Raw genomic sequence first — 26330 nt, 5'->3', positions numbered from 1 at the left:
TCCGACAGGTGCGCCTTGCGCTCGCGAGAGATTTTTGACATTCGTCAGCATGACATCAGAGCAAGGCGGACCGCACTCGGACACATTTCTAACCGGCATGCATCTCGCGCTGATCACCGGTGATCGATTCTGCGCAGATTTTGCTCATCTCAAACAAGCCTAAGGACGCAAGATCGCTGAAGAACGCATATTGAGAAACACCCTGAGTGTTCACGGGACAAACTGGTTAATTGATTGTAATATAAATTTTACTACATTAAGTTAATTCTATTAACTGATCTAAATATTTTATTATTAATTATAACAAGTTATGATTAATTAATATGTATTTGTATATGTTTTTTTTTTTTTTTTTTTTTTTGCTAATTTGCTACACTTTCAATCAACTGACAGAAATTGCTTCACAAAATGATTCACAGTCTGGAAGCGCTGGTCAATGCTACGAGAACTCAGCCCAAATAAAACACCTTTTACAAACCAACTGCAAATGTTTTATTGAAAGTGTGATATATTAAATGCAATTAACAAATCATCCATTACCATTATGATGAGTCTTTATAATATGTGTTTTTTTATTAAATTGCAGTGTTTTATGCAGAGCTTGGTTAAGAGACAAGCGTGTATGTTTAAAAAAAACGTAATTCAACACTTACTTAAAGTCAGTGCTCGAATTGAGTCAAGTCTTATGGGGGGTCCCCAAGTTTTTTTGGGCGGGGGGTTGGTTAGTCTCGCAATATACACTTTATACAAAATATACAATATATTTGAATATGCATAAATATATACTATGTATTAAAAACGCTTGAATTCATATATATACTGTATATATATATATATATATATATATATATATATATTAGGGTGCATCAAATTTGAATGGGAAATTTTAATTTCAAAATATCAATTTGGCTGGCATTGCATTTTGTTCCAATTAACATAAAAATGACTTTTGCAAAGTTTTGAGGAATTCCATTGAGATTTAGGGGTGCCACCTAACACATGAACTTTGGCGAAATTTCAAAAAATGTGCAATTTTTAGTCTAATTGCCAAAAGGTTGACCTGGAAATGTTGAGTACAGTGAACTTTTATACAGTAACATGTTCTATAGGGTTATCAAAGTAAAAGTTGTTTGTTTGAACCCTTTGGGCAACTTGGGCATTTCTCAGAATTCAACTTTCAAGATTCTCCATTCATTTTTCCTATAGACAAAATGAATGGAGGTCAATGGGACATGTTCAAGTGGCCTTACCCTGTTAATTTACTGTAACAATTACAATGCTACTCTCAATACACATGAGACATCTACAGTGGGGAGAACAAGTATTTGATACACTTCAGATTTTTCAGGTTTTCCCACTTACAAAGCATGTAGAAGTCTGTAATTTTTATCATAGGTACTCTTCAACTGTGAGTGATGGAATCTAAAACAGAAATCCAGAAAATCACATTGTATGATTTTTAAGTAATTAATTTGCATTTTATTGCATGACATAAGTATTTGATACATCAGAAAAGCAGAACTTTGGTACAGAAACCTTTGTTTGCAATTACAGAGATCATACGTTTCCTGTAGTTCTTGACCAGGTTTGCACACACTGCAGGAATTTTGTCCCACTCCTCCACACAGACCTTCTCCAGACCCTTCAGGTATCGGGGCTGTCGTTGGGCAATACAGACTTTCAGCTCCCTCCAAACATTTTGTATTGGGTTCAGGTCTGGAGACTGGCTAGGCCACTCCAGGACCTTGAGATGCTTCCTACGGAGCCACTCCTTAGTTGCCCTGGCTGTGTGTTTCGGCCAATCTTCAATGCTCTTACTGAGGGAAGGAGGTTGTTGACCAAGATATCGCGATACATGGCCCCATCCATCCTCCCCTCAGTACGGTGCAGTCGTCCTGTCCCCTTTGCAGAAAAGCATCCCCAAAGAATGATGTTTCCACCTCCATGCTTCACGGTTGGGATGGTGTTCTTGGGGTTGTACTCATCCTTCTTCTTCCTCCAAACACAGCGAGTGGAGTTTAGACCAAAAAGCTCTATTTCTGTCTCATTAGACCACATGACCTTCTCCCATTCCTCCTCTGGATCATCCAGATGGTCATTGGCAAACTTCAGATGGGCCTGGACATGTGCTGGCTTGAGCAGGGGGACCTTGTGTGCGCTGCAGGATTTTAATCCATGACGGTGTAGTGTGTTACTAATGTTTTCTTTGAGACTGTGGTCTCAGCTCTCTTCAGGTCATTGACCAGGTCCTGCCGTGTAGTTCTGGGCTGATCCCTCACCTTCCTCATGATCATTGATGCCCCACGGGGGGAGATCTTGCATGGTGCCCCAGACCGAGGGAGATTGACCGTCACCTAGAACTTATTCCATTTTCTAATAATTGCGCCCAGCCTAGCATCCCAGCCTTGTGCAGGTCTACAATTTTATCCCTGATGTCCTTACACAGCTCTCTGGTCTTGGCCATTGTGGAGAGGTTGGAGTCTGTTTGATTGAGTGTGTGGATGGGTGTCTTTTATACAGGTTCTGAATTTTTGTTTTAGATTCCTTCTCTCACAGTTGAAGTGTACCTATGATAAAAATTACAGACCTCTACATGCTTTGTAAGTGGGAAAACCTGCATAATCGCCAGTGTATATCAAATACTTGTTCTCCCCACTGTATACTCCGAATATGTCATTGTCCACTCTAGAATACTGTTGATGTTAAGCTTAATAGTTTAGCTAACATAGATAGCAAACTGTGGTTAGCAAACTGTTGCTAGCTAACGTTAGCTAGATGTAGTGAGCACCAAATACCTATAAATATGACTTAACCTGTTAAGCTTCACCAGTGCGTCGGCGCACTGAAGCGTTTTTTTTTTTTATTTAGTTAAAAATTACTATCAGATTGAATGTTATACATTGACAAACTATACATCATTAAAAAGATATAAGACTCAAGTTTCAGTATTTGACCACTATTGTATTCTGAAAAACTTATAGTGACAGTTATGTCTTAATTTGTGTCAGGAGTTATGAAATTAAAAAATGAGTCGATACCTTTGATATGAATTATGCGCGTCAGCCGCTCCCATTCATAAAAAACTCTGTGCTGTCGTCATGACAGCGATACACAAAACAACGTCCTTCCGGGCTTTAGCTCAAAAATGTGCAGATTTGGAGAAATATTGATATATTTTCATAAGTTTTCATCAGATTTCTATAGACAGGAATAATATTTATTGAATTTATGCCCAAATGCGTCGATGTAATCATTATGAGCGCTGGACGCTGTGATGTATTGTGTTTTCAATCCATACCAACAGCCTGAGGGCGCTACATTCACAATAATAGTCCGTTTATGTAACATGAAGAAGAACCATGATCATGTGACAATCCAGGAAGTCTCGAACACACACACAGCTATCAGAGATCGTTGTTACATGCAGAAAAAAGACTTTTTGAAGACAATAAACATGATTGAAATGATATTTGGTTTACCTGTGTTCTTCAAATAATGTCAGGTATTTCCATAATAATAGATTATATTTATAATGTATTGCTAATCGATATAGACTTTATCATTGTGCAGAATAATAAAAAATATATATTTTATGTCTGATTTTTTAATCTGAAGCGAAATTATATCACAGAAGATTATTTAAAACACTCTACTTGCGTTATAAATTAAGTTTGAAGCACAAAAATGGTTTTAATCTCATAAATTGTCGTGTATTGATGGTGTGCTAAGCTAACATGCTAGCTAGCTCTAGGTGCACCTGCCACATATTGCAGTTATCCTTTTATAATTTTTTTCTAAATATGCTTACTAAAATGTTTTATTATTCAAGCAGGACATTTGATCCAGTTTTTAAATGTTAAGTAAGAACTTTGATAAAATAAATTAGGGATTGAAACCCTATGTATAGCCAGTCGTTAGTAACTATAATGCAGACAAAAGAAATGCATATTTCGAGCCATAACCAGTCTGGAGAGGTGTGAATGTGTGCAGGGGGAGACTGAGACTGAATGGGGCTCGTTTGCACCACAAAACAATAGAGACAATATACTGGATAGATGGTTAGAAGATGGCAATAAACATCAGAAGCATCTTTAACGTCAAATCAAAATAAAGTCAACTGACATGGTCTTGAAAAACATGTAACTAAATACAGAGTTTTGGACTTATTATCTTCAGATTTTAAACATAAAATGTTTAGACATGTGGCTTTAGCTGTAGTGCATTTCTAGATTGCTCCAGTGCCAACTTCAATTTTATTTTCATGAGGATGTTTCATAAAAATTAATTTCTAATAACTTTACAAAACTTTGAAGCTATTTATAACAATTTTTTTTCATTATGACAATAATTAATTCTACATTTACAATAAACTGCCAGGTGTCAGCTTTCAAATGAGATCATACTTGTGCTTTTAGTGCAAAGGGTTCATGAACTGTATCTGTTTAAGTTTGGGTATGTCATTTCTGGGGATTTTTCAAAAGTGGCATTGCAGCTTAACAGGTTAAATGACTTATGATAAATAAGTATACAAAGACAAAATTACAGATAATTATGTAATAATACATACCCAACACAGAAAGATCACCTCAAACAGAAAGATAATCTCAGTTTTCTTGAGCTGTAGTATTGTTTACCTCAGATCTCCATTGTGACCATTGAGCACTGTTAAGCACTTTATCCAACGAAACCAGATGTGCGGTGGCACCCCTAAATCATCATGTACTGGAAAAATATTTTGCATGTGTTGTTTCTACATATATTGGAACATTTTTAGCACCCAGCCATATCAAAATTCAAGAATTGTGTTTTTTGATGCACCCTAATATATATATATATATTCTTTTAAATTACTTATATAGAAAAGTGTAATTTATATCTTGTGATCAAAGCTGAATTTTCAGCATCATTACTCCAGTCTTCAGTGTCACATGATCCTTCAGAAATCACTCTAATATGATGGTTTGATGAACAGTTATGATTATTAATGTTGGAAACAGTTCATATTTGTGTGGAAACCATCATACATTTTATTTTTCAGGATTTTTTGATGAATAGAAAGTTCAAAAGAACAGCATTTATTTGAAACATAATCTTCAGTCTTTACTGTCACTTTTGATCAATTTAATGCAACCGTACTGAATAAAAGTATTAATTTCTTTCCCAACATTTTTTTATAAATTATAACCGCAAGCTTTTGAATGGTAGTGTGTAAAATGTTACAAAAGTTTATATTTCAGATAAACTTTCTATTCATCAAACTAATAAATAAATTAAAAAATACTGTAAATAACTGTTTTCAACATTGATATTAATCATAAATGTTTGTTGAGCATCAAGTCATCATATTAGAAGGATTTCTGAAGGATCATGTGATGAACACTGGAGTAACGATGGTGAAAATTCAGCTTTGATCACAGAAATAAATTATATTTTATTGTATTATTATTTTACATTGTAATAATATTTCAATATATTAGTTTTTACTGTATTTTGGATCAAATCAATGCAGGCTTGGTGAACAGAAGAGACTTTTGAATTTTGTACATCCAACAGAATGATTCTAGCTTTATTTACCAATGTAGTATTTACCCTAAAAACAACTGGATGATTGATGTGACACTGTGATAATGTTTGTTCCAAAAGACTTGATTAAATGCATGAAACTTGTTTATTATAAATTGTGACAAAACAGGCTGTCAGCCTGTGTGTTGGTTGGGATTTTTCAACTATTTCAGCACATATGATTTTTAAATAGTTATGTCCAGTAACGTTAGCAGCTAGGCTAGTTGGGGTGGCGGCAAAGCACTGTCATGAGTGAGTGAGTCAGCAGACTATTCAACCATTTCAGTGAAAAAGCCTGCTTTATTCATAAACAAACAATACTATTGCAATCAAAATAAATCATTGCTATTTCAAGAGTGAATCCCGCATAAATGCGTATGTAATTCCCAAAATTTTGCCGTGTTTATACAGCCTTTGGTCCTAGCAGCATGAAAAACAAGTCATATAGCGCTAACAGTTACAAATAAATACAAAGAATGGATATTAGAAAGCATAGAAAGCGCACAACGAGCGCTCCCTTTATAATTACTAAAAAGCTGTTATCTTCATCGAGATCTCTAGCACTCCTATAGAACCAGGACTATTAATTATGAAAAAAAAATTTAACTTGAGCCTAAATGTTTCCAATTTATGCTATATAAAAGCCCCGACATGGAGTGGATAGATATAAAGTAGAAAGATATATAGCGAGAGACAATTACCCCTCAAAAAAGTCAGTAAGAAGCTTTCTCTTCCCGACTGCGAGTGGAGGTTTATTTTTCTCCATATTTTAAAATCTAAAATTAGCTTCCTTCACCGGAGCGGCGCCAAACAAACAGTCCTGTCAGTCGACGATGTCATGCGCGCGCACAGCGCTCTTTAGGCGGGGCGTTTACATTTTAAAGAGACACTACAACTAGCCTATAAACTCACTTAAAATAAATCATTGTAAATAATCAGTTCACGAATCACGATATTTACCGTATCCTTAGCATGCATTTATTTTGATTTGTCATTATTATTTTTACTAAAATAAAAATTTCCGAGGGACCCCCCTAATTCTATTTTCTACTTCTTATGGGGGGTCCCTAATACCTTATGGGGGGTCCCGGATCCCCCCAGCCCCCCCTCAATTCGAGCACTGCTTAAAGTGTTTATTACAAATAAATGACTAAATGCTAAAAATGAATAAATATAGATTCTAGATTGTAAATTTGCGTTGCGTTTGCTTCCTCGCTCGAGATGCGATGGCGCATCTGCTGTTCCTCCTCCGGCCCGCCGGCGGCGCTGCTGGTTTCCGGCGTCGCGTCGCGTGGCGTCTCTCCTCGTCATGAGCTGCGTCACGCCCCTCTCACGGACAAAATGGAAGAACACTGCGTGTTTATTTGTTTGAGTGCAGTTTACATTACTAATCATTCATAAGTTTAGTTCAGACCGAAGTGTGCATGTGAACGCGGACCGTGCGGAGTGAGCCTGCGGTGAAGCGTGAGTTCATCATCTTTCATTGTGTTCTCAGATCAGCGCTGTAATAACAGTGGTGGACTCCAGCGCTGCTCTCCGCTGTCTGACTCTGTTCACATCAGTCGGAAGGGCAATGATGGGCTTTAATTGTCTAAATGAAAGAGAGTTTGAGCCGGTAATTTCCTATTTTGAATGCAGTTCGTGATACTATGTTTTTTTTTATTTTATTATATGAATGTGAAATGCGTCTACCGGTGTCTTGTGAGAGCCAGTGTTAATGTTCCAGCTTGAGACACTTGTGTGTGTCTGATCCGGGCTCGTCCAGGCTGATCCACACCGGGACACTCGGTCCTGAACCTCAGCGGTTACTAGAGCCTCTTCATCTCACACACAGGAGCTTTACAGCATGCTGTCGTGATGAACCCTCGTGTCTCTCTCTGTGTCTCTCTCTGTGTCTCTCTCTCTGTCTCTCTCTCTGTGTCTCTCTCTCTCTCTCTGTATCTCTCTCTGTGTGTCTCCCTCAGATTCAAATGAGCTTTATTGGCATGACTTGTACAGTATTGCCAAAGCATTGGCCATTACATAAGCAATGAACAAAAAAAAAGTAAAAAAAAAAAAAAAAGTCAATAAATCAATCAGTAAACAAATGCATGAATACATTTATGTAAACAAGAAAAAAAAGAAGAAAAAACACCTTGTCTCTCTCTCTCTCTCTCTCTCGGGATTGAAGGCTCATAAACATTAGTGTAACTGAAGTCTGTGTGTAACGACGGCTACAGATGCGATGCTAGGAGGAACGTACACAGTTGAACTCGACTTGCATAGACACATTGTTTTGGCACACTTTGAAATGTTGCCTTGTGAAAGTGAACCGAACTTAGTCTCTTGTACCAAGTCCCCGTTTCAGAGCAGAGCTGCAGCTTTGGTGTTTGGCGTAAGCAGTGATGCCGTGTGTCGGTGCGATGATCAGATGATCCTGATGTGTGTGTGTTCTGCTGTGTGTCAGATGGAGGACGGCTCCAGCGCTGAGGCCAAGACCTGGGGTTTCCGGCGGAGCACCATCGCCCGCCGCGAGTTCCTGGAGGCCGTGGGCTCGTCGGACAGCAGCCCCCCCGCCCCGCGGCCCCGGGGTCGAGCCAGGGGTCGCGGGCGGGTCAGGGGTCGCGGGCGGGGCAAACGCGCGGCGGAGGCCGACGGGAGCGCTCTGGCCTGTAAACGGGGCCGCGGGGGGCGAGGACGAGCGCTCACACACACCGCTGATGAAGAGGAGGATGAGGAAGGGCTGAGGGGCGTCCCGGCGGAGCTGAAGCCGGACGAGGAGAGCGTCAGCGCAGGAGTCTTGTCCGATCGAGCCGAAGACAGCGACGATCTCAATCTGCAGGAGATCCGCAAGCGGGCCGTGGCCCGGAGGATGCAGGGGGATGTGGGAGATGTGTGTGTAGGGGCGCCAGTCCTGATGGGGCAGGAGGACGGGAGCGGGGCAGATGTCCCAGGTGTGTGCTCTCCAGATGGGGATTCAGGAGCGGGACAGGTGTGCTCTCCAGGAGCGGGACAGGTGTGCTCTCCAGGAGCGGGACAGGTGTGCTCTCCAGGAGCGGGACAGGTGTGCTCTCCGGTGTGTTCTCCAGGCCCTGCTGAGAGAGCAGAGGCGGACTCTGAGGAACAGGCTGGAGGAGAGGATCAGATCCCCGAATCCCGCAGCGAGAGCACGGATCAGGACGCTGTGTGTCAGCAGAGACTCGGTGACAGGTGAGCTCTGACTCTTCACTTCTTTCATTTCATTCTGCAACACGACAGTGACTCTAGACGGCACCAGTTGTGTGTTATACGAGTGTGTGGTGTGTGAGAAACAGCTTTAGGTTGCAGTGGTTTTAGTTACCCGGACTGACCAATCAGAGTCCAGTGTTCCGGAGAGCTGTGTAATACATTGTTAGATTAAAAAAATTCAAAGCTATGTTAACATGTTAGGTCAGATGTTCACTGCTCTTTTCCAGAGTTAATATTTTATTTTTAAGATGTGTAATACTTAAAAAAAAAAGAAAAAGATGATTTGAGAGTATTGCTCTAATTTTGTTCTCAAGAAATCATTTGAGAACTTCCGGCGTGCAGGATCTGGATTCATAAAAATCACAATAAAACTGTCGAGAAGGTCAAGGTCATTGTTATTTATACAGCAACATGACCAAGCTGCGTCAATAAACAATAATTATGCACAATCACACAACTATATTGGTTCAACAGAAGTAGATTAAACATCTTTATCCATAAGAAAGATGATCATTTAAATTGAAAATGTAAAACCCACAAAAGCCAAAGAAATTAATTCAAAAAACAAACTCTAAAAAAACGTTATGACAAGGCCTGCGGTGAGTTGCGTTTTCTGAATGCAGGAACTGAAGCAACAGCTTTAGGGCCGACACAGAAAAGGCGCTGTCACCTTTATTAAATACAAAAGTTAAAGTCCCCCTGTAATCAATAATTGTATCCCTTAAAACTCATCTTTGATCACCAAAATGAAATATTCCAACGTTTTTCCTTGAAATAAATCTCTTCCTGCCTTAAAATATCTTGAATGTAACTCGACACCCTTGCCTCGTTTAGTATGCGCGGTTCTATGAATATGCAAATGAGCCCCGCCTCCACTCACTCACTCACTCAGCTCAGAGATCCACTGGTTGACGATCACACGTTGATCTGATTGGTTACAAGGTACATACATAGACACATAACCAACATTAAAAGCTGGATTTTCAACACAGGGGGACATTAAAACCTTATAATCAATTCTAAATCTGACCGTAGCCAATGTAAATGTGCTAAGATAGAGGCGATGTTGTCAAGAAACGAGCGGCAGTGTTCTGAAAGGGGAAACGGGTCGACACCAGCTTACAGGGCGCTACAGTAGTCAAGCCTTATTGAAGGTTCACAAGATAAACTCTTAAGATTTTCAGAAGAACGTTCCAACTGCAGACAAACTCACTGTAACAGTGTACGGTGCAAAGCAGCTCACACACACGCGCGCCACATCTCACAGAGTCGGCATGATGTGTAGTGTACAGCGGCAGGTTCAGCGGAGAGCAGAGACTCGAGGAAGAGCTCGTTCAGCAGATTCGTCTCAATACCAAACCCCTGTTCCTCCGCCAGTCTTCAAGCGAACGCTGCATTATTCCTGGAAGCGTATGAAAGCTTTTTTCCCACAAAACATGTTATCTTGAGAGGTGGATGCAATATCAGCTAATACAAATTCATAATTCATAGGGGTGTAACAATATATCGTGTAAATATATCACAATAATAAAAAGCAACAATATGTATCGGAGGGCTGTCACTTTACGTTCGAAAATCGATTGCACAATCGATTGGACCAACCAACGCAAGTTTCGAAAACGAAAATAGGGAATCGATTTTAACGGCCTTTTCTCGGAGCGCGTCCAGCTCGTCACGATACGCCCGCAGCGAACGCGCCACACACAGCGACTGCAGGCTCTGACACACACACATAACAGCAAATTCAACTTCTGCATAATGCGTCTCTTTTTACTACAAAACTGTGAATTCTGCCGGTATTCAGACTCAGTCTCATGCAAACAGATACAAATTCGGGCTACGGTCTACAGTCGCCTACGTAGGCGAAATTTGTTTGACATTTCTAATCGTAAACTCAGCCATGTTGAAGACTGAGGTAATGTCATTAAAGTTATGGCATCCACTCTGCTTATTGTTTTTCGAGAATGTTGCACTCCTGTTTGTCATTGTGTACGAAACTTCACGCCAATAGATCATCAGAAATATTGCAGACTTGCGCGCGTCTCAAGCGCCCTCTTTACGTTCGTCCTAATGCCTGTTCGTTGTCCGTGGATTTGCCCATATTTTGCGCTTAAAATGGAAACGTCTTAAGACATGTCTCAAAAATCGAACAGGATTTTTTCACAAAAGTGACAGCCCTAATGTATCGTGGTGACAATCTGTATTGTGAGTAGTTCACCCAAAGCAAAACTTACTGTGAGAAGAACAGAGTTTAGTGTCAGGACCACAGGAAGTGACACGCATCAGTATTGAAAAGATCAGACTCCATGTGGTTTGTGCCGTTCACACTGTCATGAGAGATCTGTGTAAAACAGGATTCTGTGCTTCAGCAGAGCAGAAATATCAGTTTTTGTTCTTTTCCTCAAACAGCATCTATTTTATTTTTACCTGTTGTTTTGAATATATGATGCGTTAGCTTTGTTCATAAAGCTGCTTTATGCATGTGTTGAGACTGTGATGCACATTGATATTGCCGTGCCGAACTAACGTCTCTGTGTGTGTGTGTGTGTCAGGTTGCTGCTCTGCTGTGGCTCGTGCCGAGAGTGGCGTCACGTGGACTGTGTGAGCAGCTCAGAGGCTCGTCTCCTGCAGGGCAACAGAGAAGAGTTCACCTGTGCCTTCTGCTCAGACCAACAGGACACACACCACATCAGCTCAAGCCACGCGCCGGTAATCTCTCCTGTGTGTGTGTGTGTGTGTGTGTGTGTGTGTGCGCGCTTCAGTATCTAAACCATTCCAAACCTGTACTCTTCAGTCTTCCTCAGTGTCTCAGTGACATTAACTTTTTGAGGCACTTGTCCTTCGGACAAGTAAATTTATGTTTTACTTGTCCATGCACAAGTCACTTGTCCGGGTAAAGATTTATAATTTTATCATTTTTTTTTTGTGTGTGTTTTGCTAATGCAGAATTTGAACAAACCATTGAAAGCATCCAAACACTATCAATATTAATAAAATTCAGTTGAAACAGTAGAAAGGAACGTGTCCCAAGAACAGAGTTCCCCTTCAACAAGAAATAAGGATCTCCAGACTCCAGACTCCATAATACAAAGTAATACTTTGCACGCTGGTGTGCAGTGTATCACCAGAGGAAGTGGTGACTCTTGTAGGTATCCTCAGTATTTGCAAGCTAGCTAGACAAGCTAGCTAGACTTACTGTATACTATATCTAAAATAATTTTGTAGACATAGAGATGCACCGATTACAATTTTCTGGGCCGATTCCGGTTTTTCATTGAGTTTGACCTGCCGATTCCGTTTTTTTTTTTCTAACCACTTAACAGCACACACAAATATTTATTTTCAATCTTTTCTTTAACCCTTTCACGCGTAAGTTTAAAATATTCTAACTGACACCCCCACCCCCCAGAGTGAGTTTTTTCAAGGCGAACGTTCCCTTTAATGTTTCCATGGCGACGTGTCACGCGATACACCGCAGCCACAATAATACTGTATGACAGATGTGTCGCTTTTATTTCGCTTTTCCTTTTTTATTCAAAATATTCACCAACTTGCTTACCATGTCATCAATCAGCCTATATTCTGATTCTCAAATACGTGTGAGTGAGTGTGTTTGGTTGTTTAAAAACCCTTATAAATAATCTTGATCTATAACATGAGATGGGCGCCACTGTTGTCCTGTCAGTCGGATTTACAGCACGTGACTTCATCAGTTTCTCCCGAAATAAATGCAAGAACGTGGCCGGTGAACTGAGAAGAATAGAGTAAACTTTATAGTTACTTCCACTATGTTTGTCTGATATGAATAACACATGTCGGCAAATTATGTTTGAATAGATTGTTATTGCTGCTTCCACAGACATCAGTGTGTATTTTACAAACTCCAAATGTATTGTTTTACTCGTGCTTATGTGTATTTAAATATCTGAAACCTAAAATAAACATTATGAAGTTGAAAACGCTGCTTAGTTGTGATATATGACAGTGCTGAACGCGTCTGACTCTGGCTCAGCGCCAGGCAACGCGCGAAAGCACAGTTTGAATCTGGCAGTTATGCGACGTCTCAAATCGGTAAAATTAAATCTGTAAAATTATAGACGATAGAGAATAATGAGCGGCACATAACGTGAAGTAACATGGCATTTTATTTAGTTTGAAATTTAACTTGTCCAGTGGGACAACTAATTTTCTCTTTCACTTGTCCTACAAAAAAATCCACTTGTCCCGGACAAGCGGACAAGCCTTAATGTCGAGCCCTGGTATCTTATAACGAAAGTGTGTTTCTGTTCACAGCCAGCTGAAGGGATAGTTCTCTCAAAAATGAACATTTTTAATTTATTTGCAGGCGACAGTGGCAAGAACACAATCTCCATCAGGAGACAGGATAGAGAAAACCCTTGGGAGAAACTAGGCTCAGTCGGAGAACAGTTCTCCTCTGAACAGTGTATGATTGTGATTCAGGCAGCATTATACATCAGATTGTGACATCACTCAGGAGTAGGAGTAGGAGTAGGAGTAGGAGGAGCAGTAGTAGTAGAAGGAGGAGGAGGAGGAGGAGCAGCAGCAGCAGAAGGGGCAGTAGGAGGAGGAGGAGGAGCACTAGTAGTAGGAGGAGGAGGAGGAGGAGTAGTAGTAGAAGGAGTAGGAGGAGGAGGAGTAGCAGGAGCAGTAGTAGTAGAAGTAGTAGTAGTAGGAGGAGGAGGAGGAGTAGTAGTAGCAGTAGTAGTAGCAGTAGCAGGAGGAGTAGCAGGAGGAGTAGCAGGAGGAGGAAGAGTAGTAGTAGGATGAGGAGTAGTAGAAGGATTAAAAGGATGAGTGGGAGGAGTAGTAGCAGGAGGAGTAGGAGGAGGAGTAGTAGTAGGAGGAGGAGGAGTAGTAGTAGGAGGAGGAGTAGGAGTAGTAGTAGTAGGAGGATGAGTAGTAGTAGGAGGAGGAGGAGTAGGAGGAGGAGGAGTAGTAGTAGTAGCAGGAGGAGTAGTAGGAGGAGGAGTAGTAGGAGGAGGAGGAGGAGGAGGAGCAGCAGCAGCAGAAGGGGCAGTAGGAGGAGGAGGAGGAGGAGCACTAGTAGTAGAAGAAGGAGGAGAAGTAGGAGGAGGAGGAGGAGCAGTAGTAGTAGAAGGAGGAGCAGTAGTAGTAGAAGGAGCAGGAGGAGGAGGAGTAGTAGTAGAAGGAGGAGGAGGAGGAGGAGGAGTAGCAGGAGCAGTAGTAGAAGTAGTAGTAGTAGTAGGAGGAGGAGTAGTAGTAGTAGCAGCAGGAGGAGTAGCAGGAGGAGTAGCAGCAGTAGCAGCAGTAGTAGCAGGAAGAGTAGTAGTAGGATGAGGAGTAGTAGAAGGATTAAAAGGATGAGTGGGAGGAGTAGTAGCAGGAGGAGTAGGAGGAGGAGTAGTAGTAGTAGGAGGAGTAGTAGTAGGAGGATGAGTAGTAGTAGTAGTAGTAGTAGTAGTAGTAGTAGTAGTAGTAGGAGGAGGAGGAGGAGGAGGAGGAGGAGGAGTAGTAGTAGTAGCAGGAGGAGGAGGAGGAGGAGGAGGAGTAGGAGGAGGAGGAGGAGGAGGAGTAGTAGGAGGAGGAGGAGGAGGAGGAGGAGGAGTAGTAGGAGTAGTAGGAGTAGTAGGAGTAGTAGGAGGAGGAGGAGGAGGAGGAGGAGGAGTAGTAGTAGCAGGAGGAGTAGTAGTAGGAGGAGTAGGAGTAGTAGTAGTAGGAGGATGAGTAGTAGGAGGAGGAGGAGGAGGAGTAGTAGTAGTAGTAGGAGGAGGAGGAGGAGGAGTAGTAGTAGTAGTAGCAGGAGGAGGAGGAGGAGTAGTAGTAGTAGGAGGAGGAGTAGTAGTAGGAGGAGGAGTAGTAGGAGGAGGAGGAGGAGGAGGAGCAGCAGCAGAAGGGGCAGTAGGAGGAGGAGGAGGAGGAGCACTAGTAGTAGAAGGAGGAGTAGGAGGAGGAGGAGGAGCAGTAGTAGTAGAAGGAGGAGCAGTAGTAGTAGAAGGAGCAGGAGGAGGAGGAGGAGTAGTAGTAGAAGGAGGAGTAGGAGGAGGAGGAGGAGTAGCAGGAGCAGTAGTAGTAGAAGTAGTAGTAGTAGTAGTAGTAGTAGTAGGAGGAGTAGTAGTAGTAGCAGGAGGAGTAGCAGGAGTAGCAGTAGTAGCAGGAAGAGTAGTAGTAGGATGAGGAGTAGTAGAAGGATTAAAAGGATGAGTGGGAGGAGTAGTAGCAGGAGGAGTAGGAGGAGGAGTAGTAGGAGGAGGAGTAGTAGGAGGAGTAGGAGGAGGAGTAGTAGTAGTAGTAGTAGTAGTAGTAGTAGTAGTAGTAGGAGGAGGAGGAGTAGTAGTAGTAGTAGCAGCAGGAGGAGGAGGAGGAGGAGTAGTAGTAGTAGGAGGAGGAGGAGTAGTAGGAGGAGGAGGAGGAGTAGGAGGAGGAGGAGGAGGAGGAGTAGTAGTAGGAGGAGGAGGAGGAGGAGTAGTAGTAGGAGGAGTAGTAGTAGTAGTAGTAGTAGGATGAGGAGTAGTAGTAGGAGGATTAAAAGGATGAGTGGTAGTAGGAGGAGGAGTAGTAGTAGGAGGAGGAGTAGTAGGAGGAGGAGGAGTAGTAGTAGGAGGAGGAGGAGTAGTAGGAGGAGGAGGAGTAGTAGGAGGAGGAGGAGTAGTAGGAGGAGGAGGAGGAGTAGGAGGAGGAAGAGTAGGAGGAGGAAGAGTAGGAGTAGTAGTAGGAGTAGTAGTAGTAGTAGGAGGAGTAGGAGGAGTAGTAGGAGGAGTAGTAGGAGGAGTAGTAGGAGGAGTAGTAGGAGTAGTAGTAGGAGTAGTAGTAGGAGTAGTAGTAGGAGTATTAGGAGTAGTAGTAGGAGGAGTAGTAGGAGGAGTAGTAGGAGGAGTAGTAGTAGTAGTAGTAGGAGGAGAAGTAGTAGTAGTAGTAGGAGGAGGAAGAGTAGGAGGAGAAGTAGTAGTAGTAGGAGGAGGAGGAGGAGGAGTAGTAGTAGTAGTAGTAGTAGTAGTAGTAGTAGTAGTAGTAGGAGGAGGAGGAGGAGGAGGAGGAGGAGGAGTAGTAGTAGTCGGAGGAGGAGTAGTAGGAGTAGGAGGAGGAGGAGGAGGAGTAGTAGTAGTAGTAGTAGGAGGAGTAGTAGTAGTCGGAGGAGGAGTAGTAGGAGTAGGAGGAGGAGGAGTAGTAGTAGTAGTAGTAGTAGTAGTAGGAGGAGTAGTAGTAGTAGTAGTAGTAGGAGGAGTAGTAGAAGGAGGAGGATTAAAAGGAGTAGTAGGAGGAGTAGTAGTAGTAGTAGTAGTAGGAGGAGGAGTAGTAGAAGGAGGAGGATTAAAAGGAGTAGTAGGAGGAGTAGGAGTAGTAGGAGGAGGAGTAGTAGTAGTAGGACGAGTAGGAGGAAGAGTTGGAGTTGGAGGAGTCTGTCCAGCAGAGCTGCTGTTAGGCCAGTAGTGGACGAATGGATCATCAATGATTGGTTACTTGGAAGCTGTAATAGTACAAATGTAAAAGATTTTAACAGCCATACTTAATTTTTAGCACCAGTCCTCTGTTGATCCGACTGGGAATGCAAACATGTGAAAGCTCTTCCTGTAGTTTTAACAAGAGCCCTGTAGCTGTCAAATGTCCCCCGGATCCCGTGAAATGACTTCATCTAATCGGTGTGTTGTGTGTCAGGTGGGGATCGAGCAGCCATTGGAGGAGGTGATGGAGCCGGAGGAGAAGGAGATGAAGGTGCAGGTGCAGGAGGAGTCTGCTTCTCCTAAATGCATGGGCCCAGGCTGCAGTAGCGACGCTCTGCTGGGGTCGGTGTACTGCGGTCATCAGTGTATTGTACGGCATGCAGCGGTGGCCATGAAGTCTCTCTCTGAACCCAAAACGGAGGCCAAACCCGCTGCTCCACCAGCGGAACCGGCTATCAAGGTAATTATTATGTCCTCCATAGCAGAGCCGTCTCTCTGGTCTGTGGTGCAAATCATAATGTCAAGTCAACTTTATTTATATAGCGCTTTTCACAATACAGATTGTATCAAAGCAGCTTCACAGTATTAAATAAAATAGTACATCAGTGTTTGTTTCTAGTGTAAAACATCCACGTTTGGTAATGCTGATCAATAGTATTGTTGATTGATTAATTCAATTAAGTATCCCTGATAATGCCGGTTTTACAGAGGAAATGTGTTTTTCTTGTCCTCAAACGGCCGTAACTCTAAGCTTTGATGACAGCACAGCATTTATGTATATATTCATTTGGCTTTCTGTATCAATGTATTGCACAGCCCTTTGACTGTAATATACCTGATGCAGAGTCTTCAGGAGTTTCTGTGATTACTTTGTCATGAATGAAGAGAAATCTTTTACTCACTCTCATGCCTTTGACATTCTTCTAAATAAGACAAAAAAGTCATTTTGTAAAAAGTTCTGATTGATTGTGCCAAGATCCTGCTGACCAAAAATGTTTAAATGAATTTCCACACTAGGAATATTGGATCTTGGTTTTGTCTGAGACCCGGAATCAGTTAATAAACCCGTATTTTTTCTGGTACCCAAAACCATATAAACTGAAAGTCTTCTGTCCGCCTGAGAAGTTGACAGAGGAAGCTGTCAGTTAGCAGGAAGCAGGAGGCTTTGCCAAACCGACATCATAAACCTCTCTGTGGTTGGTTATCCGGAGCGAGTCTCTTCGAGAGCCTGGGGAAAGTGAATTGGGTTGCCGATATCGTCCACACTGGGCAGGAGTGGGAAGTACAGGGAGACAGAAACATGGATGAGCAGTTTGCAGCACACCTGTTTTGCTTTTTCTTTTGTAGCCAGCTACGCAAAATGAAGACTGTAGTACCAAGCAAAGCATCTGACAAGCCCCTGTTTTAATAGTTCATCACTGAATAATGTGAAATATTTTAGTAAGTAGTGATGCACTGAAATTAAAATTCCGCTGCTGTCCCTTTTTACACAAAGGTATTCACATCAAAACGCAATCCTTTATCAATAATTGTCCCCAGATATTTATAACTTTCCACACATTCCACCTTCTTGCCCTTAATAAATGTGACCTGAGAAGAATGTGTTTGTGTTCTAAAGTCAATAATCATGTCTTTTGTCTTAGATACATTAAGCTGCAAACAGGCATCATCACACCATTTTACAAAGTTATCAACCACTGGACCATGGCACATTTCATTGTTTTCTAGAAGACTCACAATAACGTGTGTCTGTGTCGTCTGCAAATTTAAAAAAAAAAGCCTATTGTTATATTTACTTATACAATCATTTGTATATAAAATATACAACAGCCCTGAGGAGAACCTGTGGATGTTATCAGAGGGGCTGAAAGACTGCCATTTATTCTCACTCTCGGAGTTCATTCAGTTAAAAAATCCAAGACCCAACTCACTAAGTTATGAACAAGACCATTAGTAATGAACTTATCTGCTAAAATTTGGGGTTGTAGGGGGAATTTAAAAGCAAATGAGAAATCAATGAATAAGAGCTTAATGTGTGTTTTACTGCCCTCCAAGTGCTGCACTACCATATTTAGTAGAGTTGCTGTTGCATCTCTGACACCTCGCTTTGTTCTATAAGCAAACTGAAGAGGGTCTAACAGGTTCTTAGTTTTATATAACAATTCCCCTTTTACTAGTTCCTCAAAGCATTTCATTATAATGCTTTTGGCCTAAGGTCATTAAATGTTACAACATTTGTATTTTTCGGCACAGGCACCACAGTGGCTTTCTCCCAAAGTTTAGGAACTCTCTGGAGGGCAAATGATCTTTGAAAGATATTACAGAATACTGGGGCCAATTGCTCTGCACAGACCTTAATTAAACGCCCTCCAATGTTATGTGGTCCAGGGCTTTTTCTCATATTACAACTCTTAAAAACTTTAATTACAGACAATTCATCAAAAAAGTTATAAGCACAACCATAACTCATTTTAGATTTCATAATTTATCACAGGACCAAATTCAGGTGTATCAAATCGTAAATAAAACTAAAATTTAAATCCTCTGCCAGTTGACTACTAGAGTCATACCAAGGTAATTTACCTTTCTTGATTTCACACCCTTTAGATCCAGTTATGAGCGTCATCCCCTTCCAAACAGACCCTAAATTGTTCATACTCAACTCTTTCTCAAGGTGTATTTTGTAATTTGACTTTGCTTTCCTCACTTCTTCATGAAGTGCTCTACATCTTTCGTTCATAAGTGCTTTGAGGCTTATGGCCATGGCTTATTGTTTGGAAATATTTTAACAGTCTAACAGGGGATAAGCATATCTTCACAAAAGGAAATATAACTACTAATGACATCTGTTAGTTCATCTATACTCGAGCAAGAGTCATAAGACATCCCAGTCTGTACACTCCAGACATCCCAGCAAGGATGCAGTAGACTCCTCAGACCACACGCTGATGTTCTTAGTCTGTGGTCGTACTCTTTTTAAAACAGTTTTATATACAGGGACAAGCAGGACATTATCCTGCTCCGTGGTCCGCCGACCCCACTTGAGGCTGAACAACAGACTTATATGCGCCTTTAATTGATCCATAACAGAGGTCAAAAGTCGCATTATGACGTGTGGGGCAAGACACATTGATGATAATTCTGCAAAAATTCTGCCTCATGGAACATTTGTTAAAATTGCCAGGATCAAATTTGGAGCATCTGGAGAAATAGATTGCAGTCTATGCACAACACTCCCAAGGGTCTCTGCTGCATTTGCTTCATTTGCCCTCGGGTGTATATAGACCACTGTGACAAAAAGTTGAGGTAATTCACGGGGCATGTACTGTGGCCTGAGTGATACAGAGAGCAGTTCAAGGTCTTTAGTGCACACTCTTATCAGGGTCGCTACTTTTTAGCCACGTCTCAGTGAAAGCCATAATACTAGCATCCTTATAAGCATGTTGGAAACGTACCGTTGCCTGCAGTTCATCAATCTCGCTCCTAAGGGACTGGACATTGGCCATGATGATTGACGGGAGAAGAATCTGGTTAAGACGTAGCTTTCTCAGACTCACCCATACCCCTCCTTTCTTCCCTGTTTTCCGCATTTTTCGAGAGTTACTCTGAAGAGTTACTGTGGCTGCAAAACAAGCCCAAATCATCACCCCTTAACTTTAAGACTTAGACATAAGTTTTCAAAGTTGTTTTTGGTTTCATGGTTTTGGAGTCCGAGTCAAGTCCTGGAGTTTTTATACTGGAGGCCGAGTCAAGTCTGGAGTTTTTATACTGGAGTCCGAGTCAAGTCCTGGAGTCTTTATACTGGAGTCCGAGTCAAGTCCTGGAGTTTTTATACTGGAGTCCGAGTCAAGTCTGGAGTCTTTATACTGGAGTCCGAGTCAAGTCCTGGAGTTTTTATACTGGAGTCCGAGTCAAGTCTGGAGTCTTTATACTGGAGTCCGAGTCAAGTCCTGGAGTCTTTATACTGGAGTCTGAGTCAAGTCCTGGAGTTTTTATACTGGAGTCCGAGTCAAGTCTGGAGTCTTTATACTGGAGTCCGAGTCAAGTCCTGGAGTCTTTATCACTGGAGTCCGAGTCAAGTCTGGAGTCTTTATACTGGAGTCTGAGTCAAGTCTGGAGTCTTTATACTGGAGTCCGAGTCGAGTCCTGGAGTCTTTATCACTGGAGTCCGAGTCGAGTCTGGAGCCTTTATCACTGGAGTCCGAGTCGAGTCTGGAGTCTTTATACTGGAGTCCGAGTCGAGTCTGGAGTCTTTATACTGGAGTCTGAGTCAAGTCTGGAGTCTTTATACTGGAGTCCGAGTCGAGTCCTGGAGTCTTTATCACTGGAGTCCGAGTCGAGTCTGGAGTCTTTATACTGGAGTCTGAGTCAAGTCTGGAGTCTTTATACTGGAGTCCGAGTCGAGTCCTGGAGTCTTTATCACTGGAGTCCGAGTCGAGTCTGGAGTCTTTATCACTGGAGTCCGAGTCGAGTCTGGAGTCTTTATACTGGAGTCCGAGTCGAGTCTGGAGTCTTTATACTGGAGTCCGAGTCGAGTCCTGGAGTCTTTATACTGGAGTCCGAGTCAAGTCTGGAGTCTTTATACTGGAGTCCGAGTCAAGTCCTGGAGTCTTTATACTGGAGTCCGAGTCGAGTCCTGGAGTCTTTATCACTGGAGTCCGAGTCGAGTCCTGGAGTCTTTATCACTGGAGTCTGAGTCAAGTCTGGAGTCTTTATCACTGGAGTCCGAGTCGAGTCTGGAGTCTTTATCACTGGAGTCCGAGTCGAGTCCTGGAGTCTTTATCACTGGAGTCCGAGTCAAGTCTGGAGTCTTTATCACTGGACTCCCAGTCAAGTCTGGAGTCTTTATCACTGGAGTCCCAGTCAAGTCTGGAGTCTTTATCATGAGTCCGAGTCAATATTTTTATTCTAGTTGTATTATATAGACAAAATATAAAAGGTCCTACGATGTAAGGGATAATGTACATCCAGCTTGTTACTTTATAATCCATTATAATGTACTAAACAACTGTCCTGGCAACAAGACGAGAAGTCATTTTCAATCCAGTCGCTACATAAACGTAATATGGCACCAGTTGCGATTTGTTATAGAGCTGCGTTGTTATTGACAACAGTCATTATCAGAAAATATCAAACCTTGGAATGTCTTCAGCTGTTTTATAAGTCATTTTCTGTTCATGCAAACATATTTCCACTTTAATCAAAAATTATGTGAAACAACAGTGGAAAAAAGCAGTAATGAAAGTGAAACCAGCCTCAAGTCAAGAACAAAGTTTTGCAGGGCTACACATTTTAATGTAAATGCTACACACATGGCAAAATGAACTGCTACACACATGGCAAAATGAACTGCTTTCTACTTAACTAAAGATGGCAGGTTTATCTTGAAGAACGAAAGTCACTGTCTGGCAGGAGAGACGGTTCCTCTTCTGAGACGCTGCTCTGAATAGCCCCTCATCTGTCTCTGCTGGTGCTTTGGGCCGGTGTGTACCTGCAGGATCTGTGTTCATCCTCCACCAGTAGTTTGGGGCACTGTAGCTTCTGGCAGTGAGTAGCTCAGCTAGATCAGGGATTTCCAAGTTTTTTTTTTTAAATAAAAGGCCATATTCAATGCTGTGGATGCACATGGGGGCCAGATACTTCTCATTCCCATCCAAACTTTGTAGGACCAAAACTTTGTTCAAGGTTCCAGTTCACCAATAGTAAAGCACAATTGCTTTTCCTTTTGTTCAATCAAGAGAAGGGAGTTGCTTTGATACCATCGAGTATCAAAAAATGTCTTGTTGTGCGGTACCAAATTTTGATACCTAAGGGGATAATCTCATCATCGTCAGTGAGCCAATAAGCATGCAGCATGATTGGCTGTGGCGAGGCATCAATGAAAAACACTAGTTTACGCCGGTTACGCCCAGAGACGTGGCTCACTACAGGAGACACAACGTGATCAAATTGCAGACATTTGGCACAAAGCGTTGTTACATTTTTGGAGAGGTGCAGGTCATGGTATGCCAAAGGGTACGCGTGCTTCACACAGCTTACGACTTAGCTACTGCGTAAGTTCGACGTAGAAGTATAAATTGTACTTAAGTGGTATAACAAAGTGGAAGCAATTGGGACAGTAACTCAGCCACAAAGTGGTAGGTCGTGTAAAATCACAGAGCGGGGTCAGCACATGCTGAGGCTCACAGTGTGCAGAAGTCGGCAACTTTCTTCAGAGTCAACAGCTACAGACCTCCAAACTTCTGTGGCCTTCAGATTAGCTCAAGAACAGTGCGTAGAGCTTCATGCAATGGGTTTCAATGGTCGAGCAGCTGCATCCAAGCCTTACATCACCAAGTGCAATGCACAGCGTCGGATGCAGTGGTGTAAAGCACATCGCCACTGGACTCTAGAGCAGTGGAGACATGTTCTCAGTGGAGACACTTCTCTGTCTGGCAATCCGATGGACGAGTCTGGGTTTGGTAGTGGCCAGGAGAACTGTACTTGCCTGACTGCAAGTGTAAAGTTTGGTGGAGGGGGGATTATGGTGTGGGGTTGTTTTTCAGGTGTTGGGCTTGGCCCCTTAGTTCCAGTGAAAGCAACTCTTAATGCTTCAGCATACTAAGACATTTTGGACATTTCATGCTCCCAACTTTGTGGGAACAGTTTGGGGATGTTCCTGTTCCAACATGACTGTGCACCAGTGCACAAAGCAAGGTCCCTAAAGACATGGATGAGGAGTTTGGTCTGGAGGAACTGGACTCCTGCACAGAGTCCTGACCTCAACCCCATAGAACAGCTTTGGGAAGAATTGGAGCAGAGACTGCGAGCCAGGCCTTCTCGTCCAACATCAGTGCCTGACCTCACTAATGTGCCTCTAGAAGATTGGTAAAAAAAATCCCATAAACGCACTCATAAACCTTTTGGAAAGTCTTCCCAAATGAGTTGAAGCTGTTATAGTTGCAAAGGGTGGGCCAACTCCAGATTAAACCCTATGGTTGAGGAGATTCCCCCTTCCATGTAAAGCAACAGTGTCAAACAGCTTTTAAGAAGCATTTAATAACCTCTTGTCCAACAAAACACTTAAAAACATTTAATAACATGCTTTTACTCCAAACTCACTTCATAACGACAGTTGAGCTCATCCTTCTGTGAGATGATGTGGCTTCTTACACAGAATAAGTTGTGTGTTTATTAGTCATAAGTTTAATCAAAGCGTTTCAATCTTCTGTTTATTCAGATACAGTGATAGGGATTTCCTGGAATGATGTGAGTTATCTACTTCTGTGGCGGGGCATATTTGATGTGTCTGTTTGAGAGCACCCTCTGGTGTTCAGGTGGAGCAGCGTTTACAACCGAGCAGCGTTTACAACCGATCAGCCGCACTGTCAAGCTGCGAATAAAATAATAGCAGCCTTTGCAAAATCGCGTGCGGTTTCAGTGTGATTAATTGTGCAAAGGCAGATTTCCCAAAACTTTTGGCAATATAGTGTATGTCACTAAAAAGTCTGCATGTTGTGAGTGTCTCTGTGACACTTTGTTTCTCTTTCTTTTTTTTTTTTGCCTTAAATGTATTGCCTTGCCATGATGAAAGTATGCACAATATCAAAAATCTGTTAGTGGTTAATCATTAAAATCTTGACATAGTATTGATAAAGTTTGATGATATGAATCCCTTAGGAGGAGGATTTAAAGGTGACTGCATTCACTTTTCATGAACAACAAAATGGATGACTTCTTGTTGGGGCCGAGCTTATATCTGTGTGAAAGTTGTTTGACTCAATGAGTACGATGTATGTACAGAGTTTCACACAGAGCCTCCCACCCCTGTCATGCCATTTATACAGCTTTTGCCAGGACCCAATGGCCGACGACTCTGCCAGATTTCATGAGCTTTTAATGATGGGGCCCTGAAAGCCTTCGAAACCTTGGGAAAAAATAATATTCCTTTGGAAAACTGTCTGTATAGAAAAAAGTTTTTATTCGTTATTTTTTTATAAGTCATTATTGACCTGGGCTAAAAGACACTGGATAATGTCCACTGTAGTTTCGGACACCACCACTCAATGACAGAAATGGTGCACTATATGGGGCAATTCCAGACACAGTATTGGTGGTGCTTTCTTGCCATTGTTGCTACATTTCACGCATGCACCGGAGGAACAGTCCTTAAAGTCTTCCTGTTGTCAATAATTTTATCCCTTAAAAATCATCTTTGATCACCAAAATTACTTAGTGTTTTTTCCTTAAAAAAATGTCTTCATGGCTTAAAATAGCTTGAATGTAACTCTACACCCGTGCCTCATTTAGTATTCGAGATTCTATGAATATGCAAATAAGCTGTGCCTCCACTCACTCACAGCAACTCAGAGATCCACTTATTGACGATCACACGTTGATCTGATTGGTTACAAGGTAGTTTGTGACGTCAGAAACACCAGCGATTTCAAAGCGTGTTTTTGAGACTGTCTTTGGTTCACTGCAGTTTTAAGGAGAAAATTCTCAGCAATGGTGTCGACTTATGAATTTGCACATGGCTTGTTTTAAAACATATTAAAAACACCACATAGACACATAAATAACATTTAAAAGCTTGATATTCACCACAGGGGGACTTTAAGACACTAACAGTTTACAGGTGGTAGATAAAATCACAGTTTCAGTAACTTAGGACAGTAGAGACCTTTCTACTGACTCTGAAAAACATCAGGAGAAAGATGCCCAGAGTTCCTGATGACCTGGTTAAACCTGCCATAGACCCGCCGCAGGAGGACTGAGGACTGCAGACGTGAACAGAGCAATAAACTGCAGTGTCTGTAATGTCTGAGACAGTCTGAGGCAGTGTTACAGGGAGACAGAAGAACAGCTGTAGGCCAGCATGTGTCCCTCCAGATGTGTCTGAAAACCTGCGAGTGCCTTGGTGTAAGAGTGGAGGAACATCTGTCAGATCCAGCTCAGTCCACGAGGACGAGATGAACTGTGGAGGAATGTCTGGCAGATCCGGATCAGTCCACGAGGACGAGATGAACTGTGGAGGAACGTCTGGCAGATCTGGATCAGTCCCTGAGGACGAGATGAACTGTGGAGGGACGTCTGGCAGATCCGGATCAGTCCCTGAGGATGAGATGAACTGTGGAGGAACGTCTGGCAGATCCGGATCAGTCCCTGAGGACGAGATGAACTGTGGAGGAACGTCTGGCAGATACGGATCAGTCCCTGAGGACGAGATGAACTGGGGAGGAATGTCTGGCAGATCCGGATCAGTTCCTGAGGACGAGATGAACTGTGGAGGAACGTCTGGCAGATCCGGATCAGTCCATGAGGACGAGATGAACTGTGGAGGAACGTCTGGCAGATCCGGATCAGTCCCTGAGGACGAGATGAACTGGGGAGGAATGTCTGGCAGATCCGGATCAGTCCACGAGGACGAGATGAACTGTGGAGGAACGTCTGGCAGATCCGGATCAGTCCACGAGGACGAGATGAACTGTGGAGGAACGTCTGGCAGATCCGGATCAGTCCCTGAGGACGAGATGAACTGTGGAGGAATGTCTGGCAGATCCGGCTCAGTTCCTGAGGACGAGATGAACTGTGGAGGAACGTCTGGCAGATACGGATCAGTCCATGAGGTCGAGATGAACTGTGGAGGAACGTCTGGCAGATCCGGCTCGGTCCCTGAGGACGAGATAAACTGTGGAGGAACGTCTGGCAGATACGGATCAGTCCACGAGGACGAAATTAACTGTGGAGGAACGTCTGGCAGATACGGATCAGTCCATGAGGTCGAGATGAACTGTGGAGGAACGTCTGGCAGATCCGGATCAGTCCCTGAGGACGAGATGAACTGGGGAGGAACGTCTGGCAGATCCGCCTCGGTCCACGAGGACGAAATTAACTGTGGAGGAACGTCTGGCAGATATGGATCAGTCCACGAGGACGAAATTAACTGTGGAGGAACGTCTGGCAGATACGGATCAGTCCATGAGGTCGAGATGAACTGTGGAGGAACGTCTGGCAGATCCGGATCAGTCCCTGAGGACGAGATGAACTGGGGAGGAACGTCTGGCAGATCCGGCTTGGTCCATGAGGACGAGATGAACTGTGGAGGAACGTCTGGCAGATCCGGCTCGGTCCACGAGGACGAGATGAACTGTGGAGGAA

General features: G+C 42.7%; 1 protein-coding gene across 2 annotated transcripts in view; it reads left to right on the top strand.

Moving 5' to 3' along the window:
* The first annotated feature begins 6868 nt into the window (after nt 1-6868).
* Nucleotides 6869-26330, top strand: part of LOC308703350 (uncharacterized protein) — a 39727-nt gene continuing 20265 nt past the window's right edge. The window contains exons 1-4 of one of the 2 annotated variants that reach the window (XM_081386770.1): nt 6869-7026; nt 8009-8751; nt 11322-11478; nt 16405-16650. In XM_081386770.1, coding sequence (XP_081242896.1) covers nt 8009-8751; nt 11322-11478; nt 16405-16650 — 1146 coding nt within the window. In that variant the 5' untranslated portion in view covers nt 6869-7026. Of the gene's footprint in view, nt 7178-8008; nt 8752-11321; nt 11479-16404; nt 16651-26330 lie in introns of both variants that reach the window. The other variant, XM_081386769.1, reaches the window with a different exon arrangement.

Source organism: Scardinius erythrophthalmus (genome assembly GCF_964197995.2).
Source record: "Scardinius erythrophthalmus genome assembly, chromosome: 15".
NCBI classification, from domain to species: Eukaryota; Metazoa; Chordata; class Actinopteri; order Cypriniformes; family Leuciscidae; genus Scardinius; species Scardinius erythrophthalmus.
This window is presented reverse-complemented; position numbering and strand designations above follow the sequence as displayed.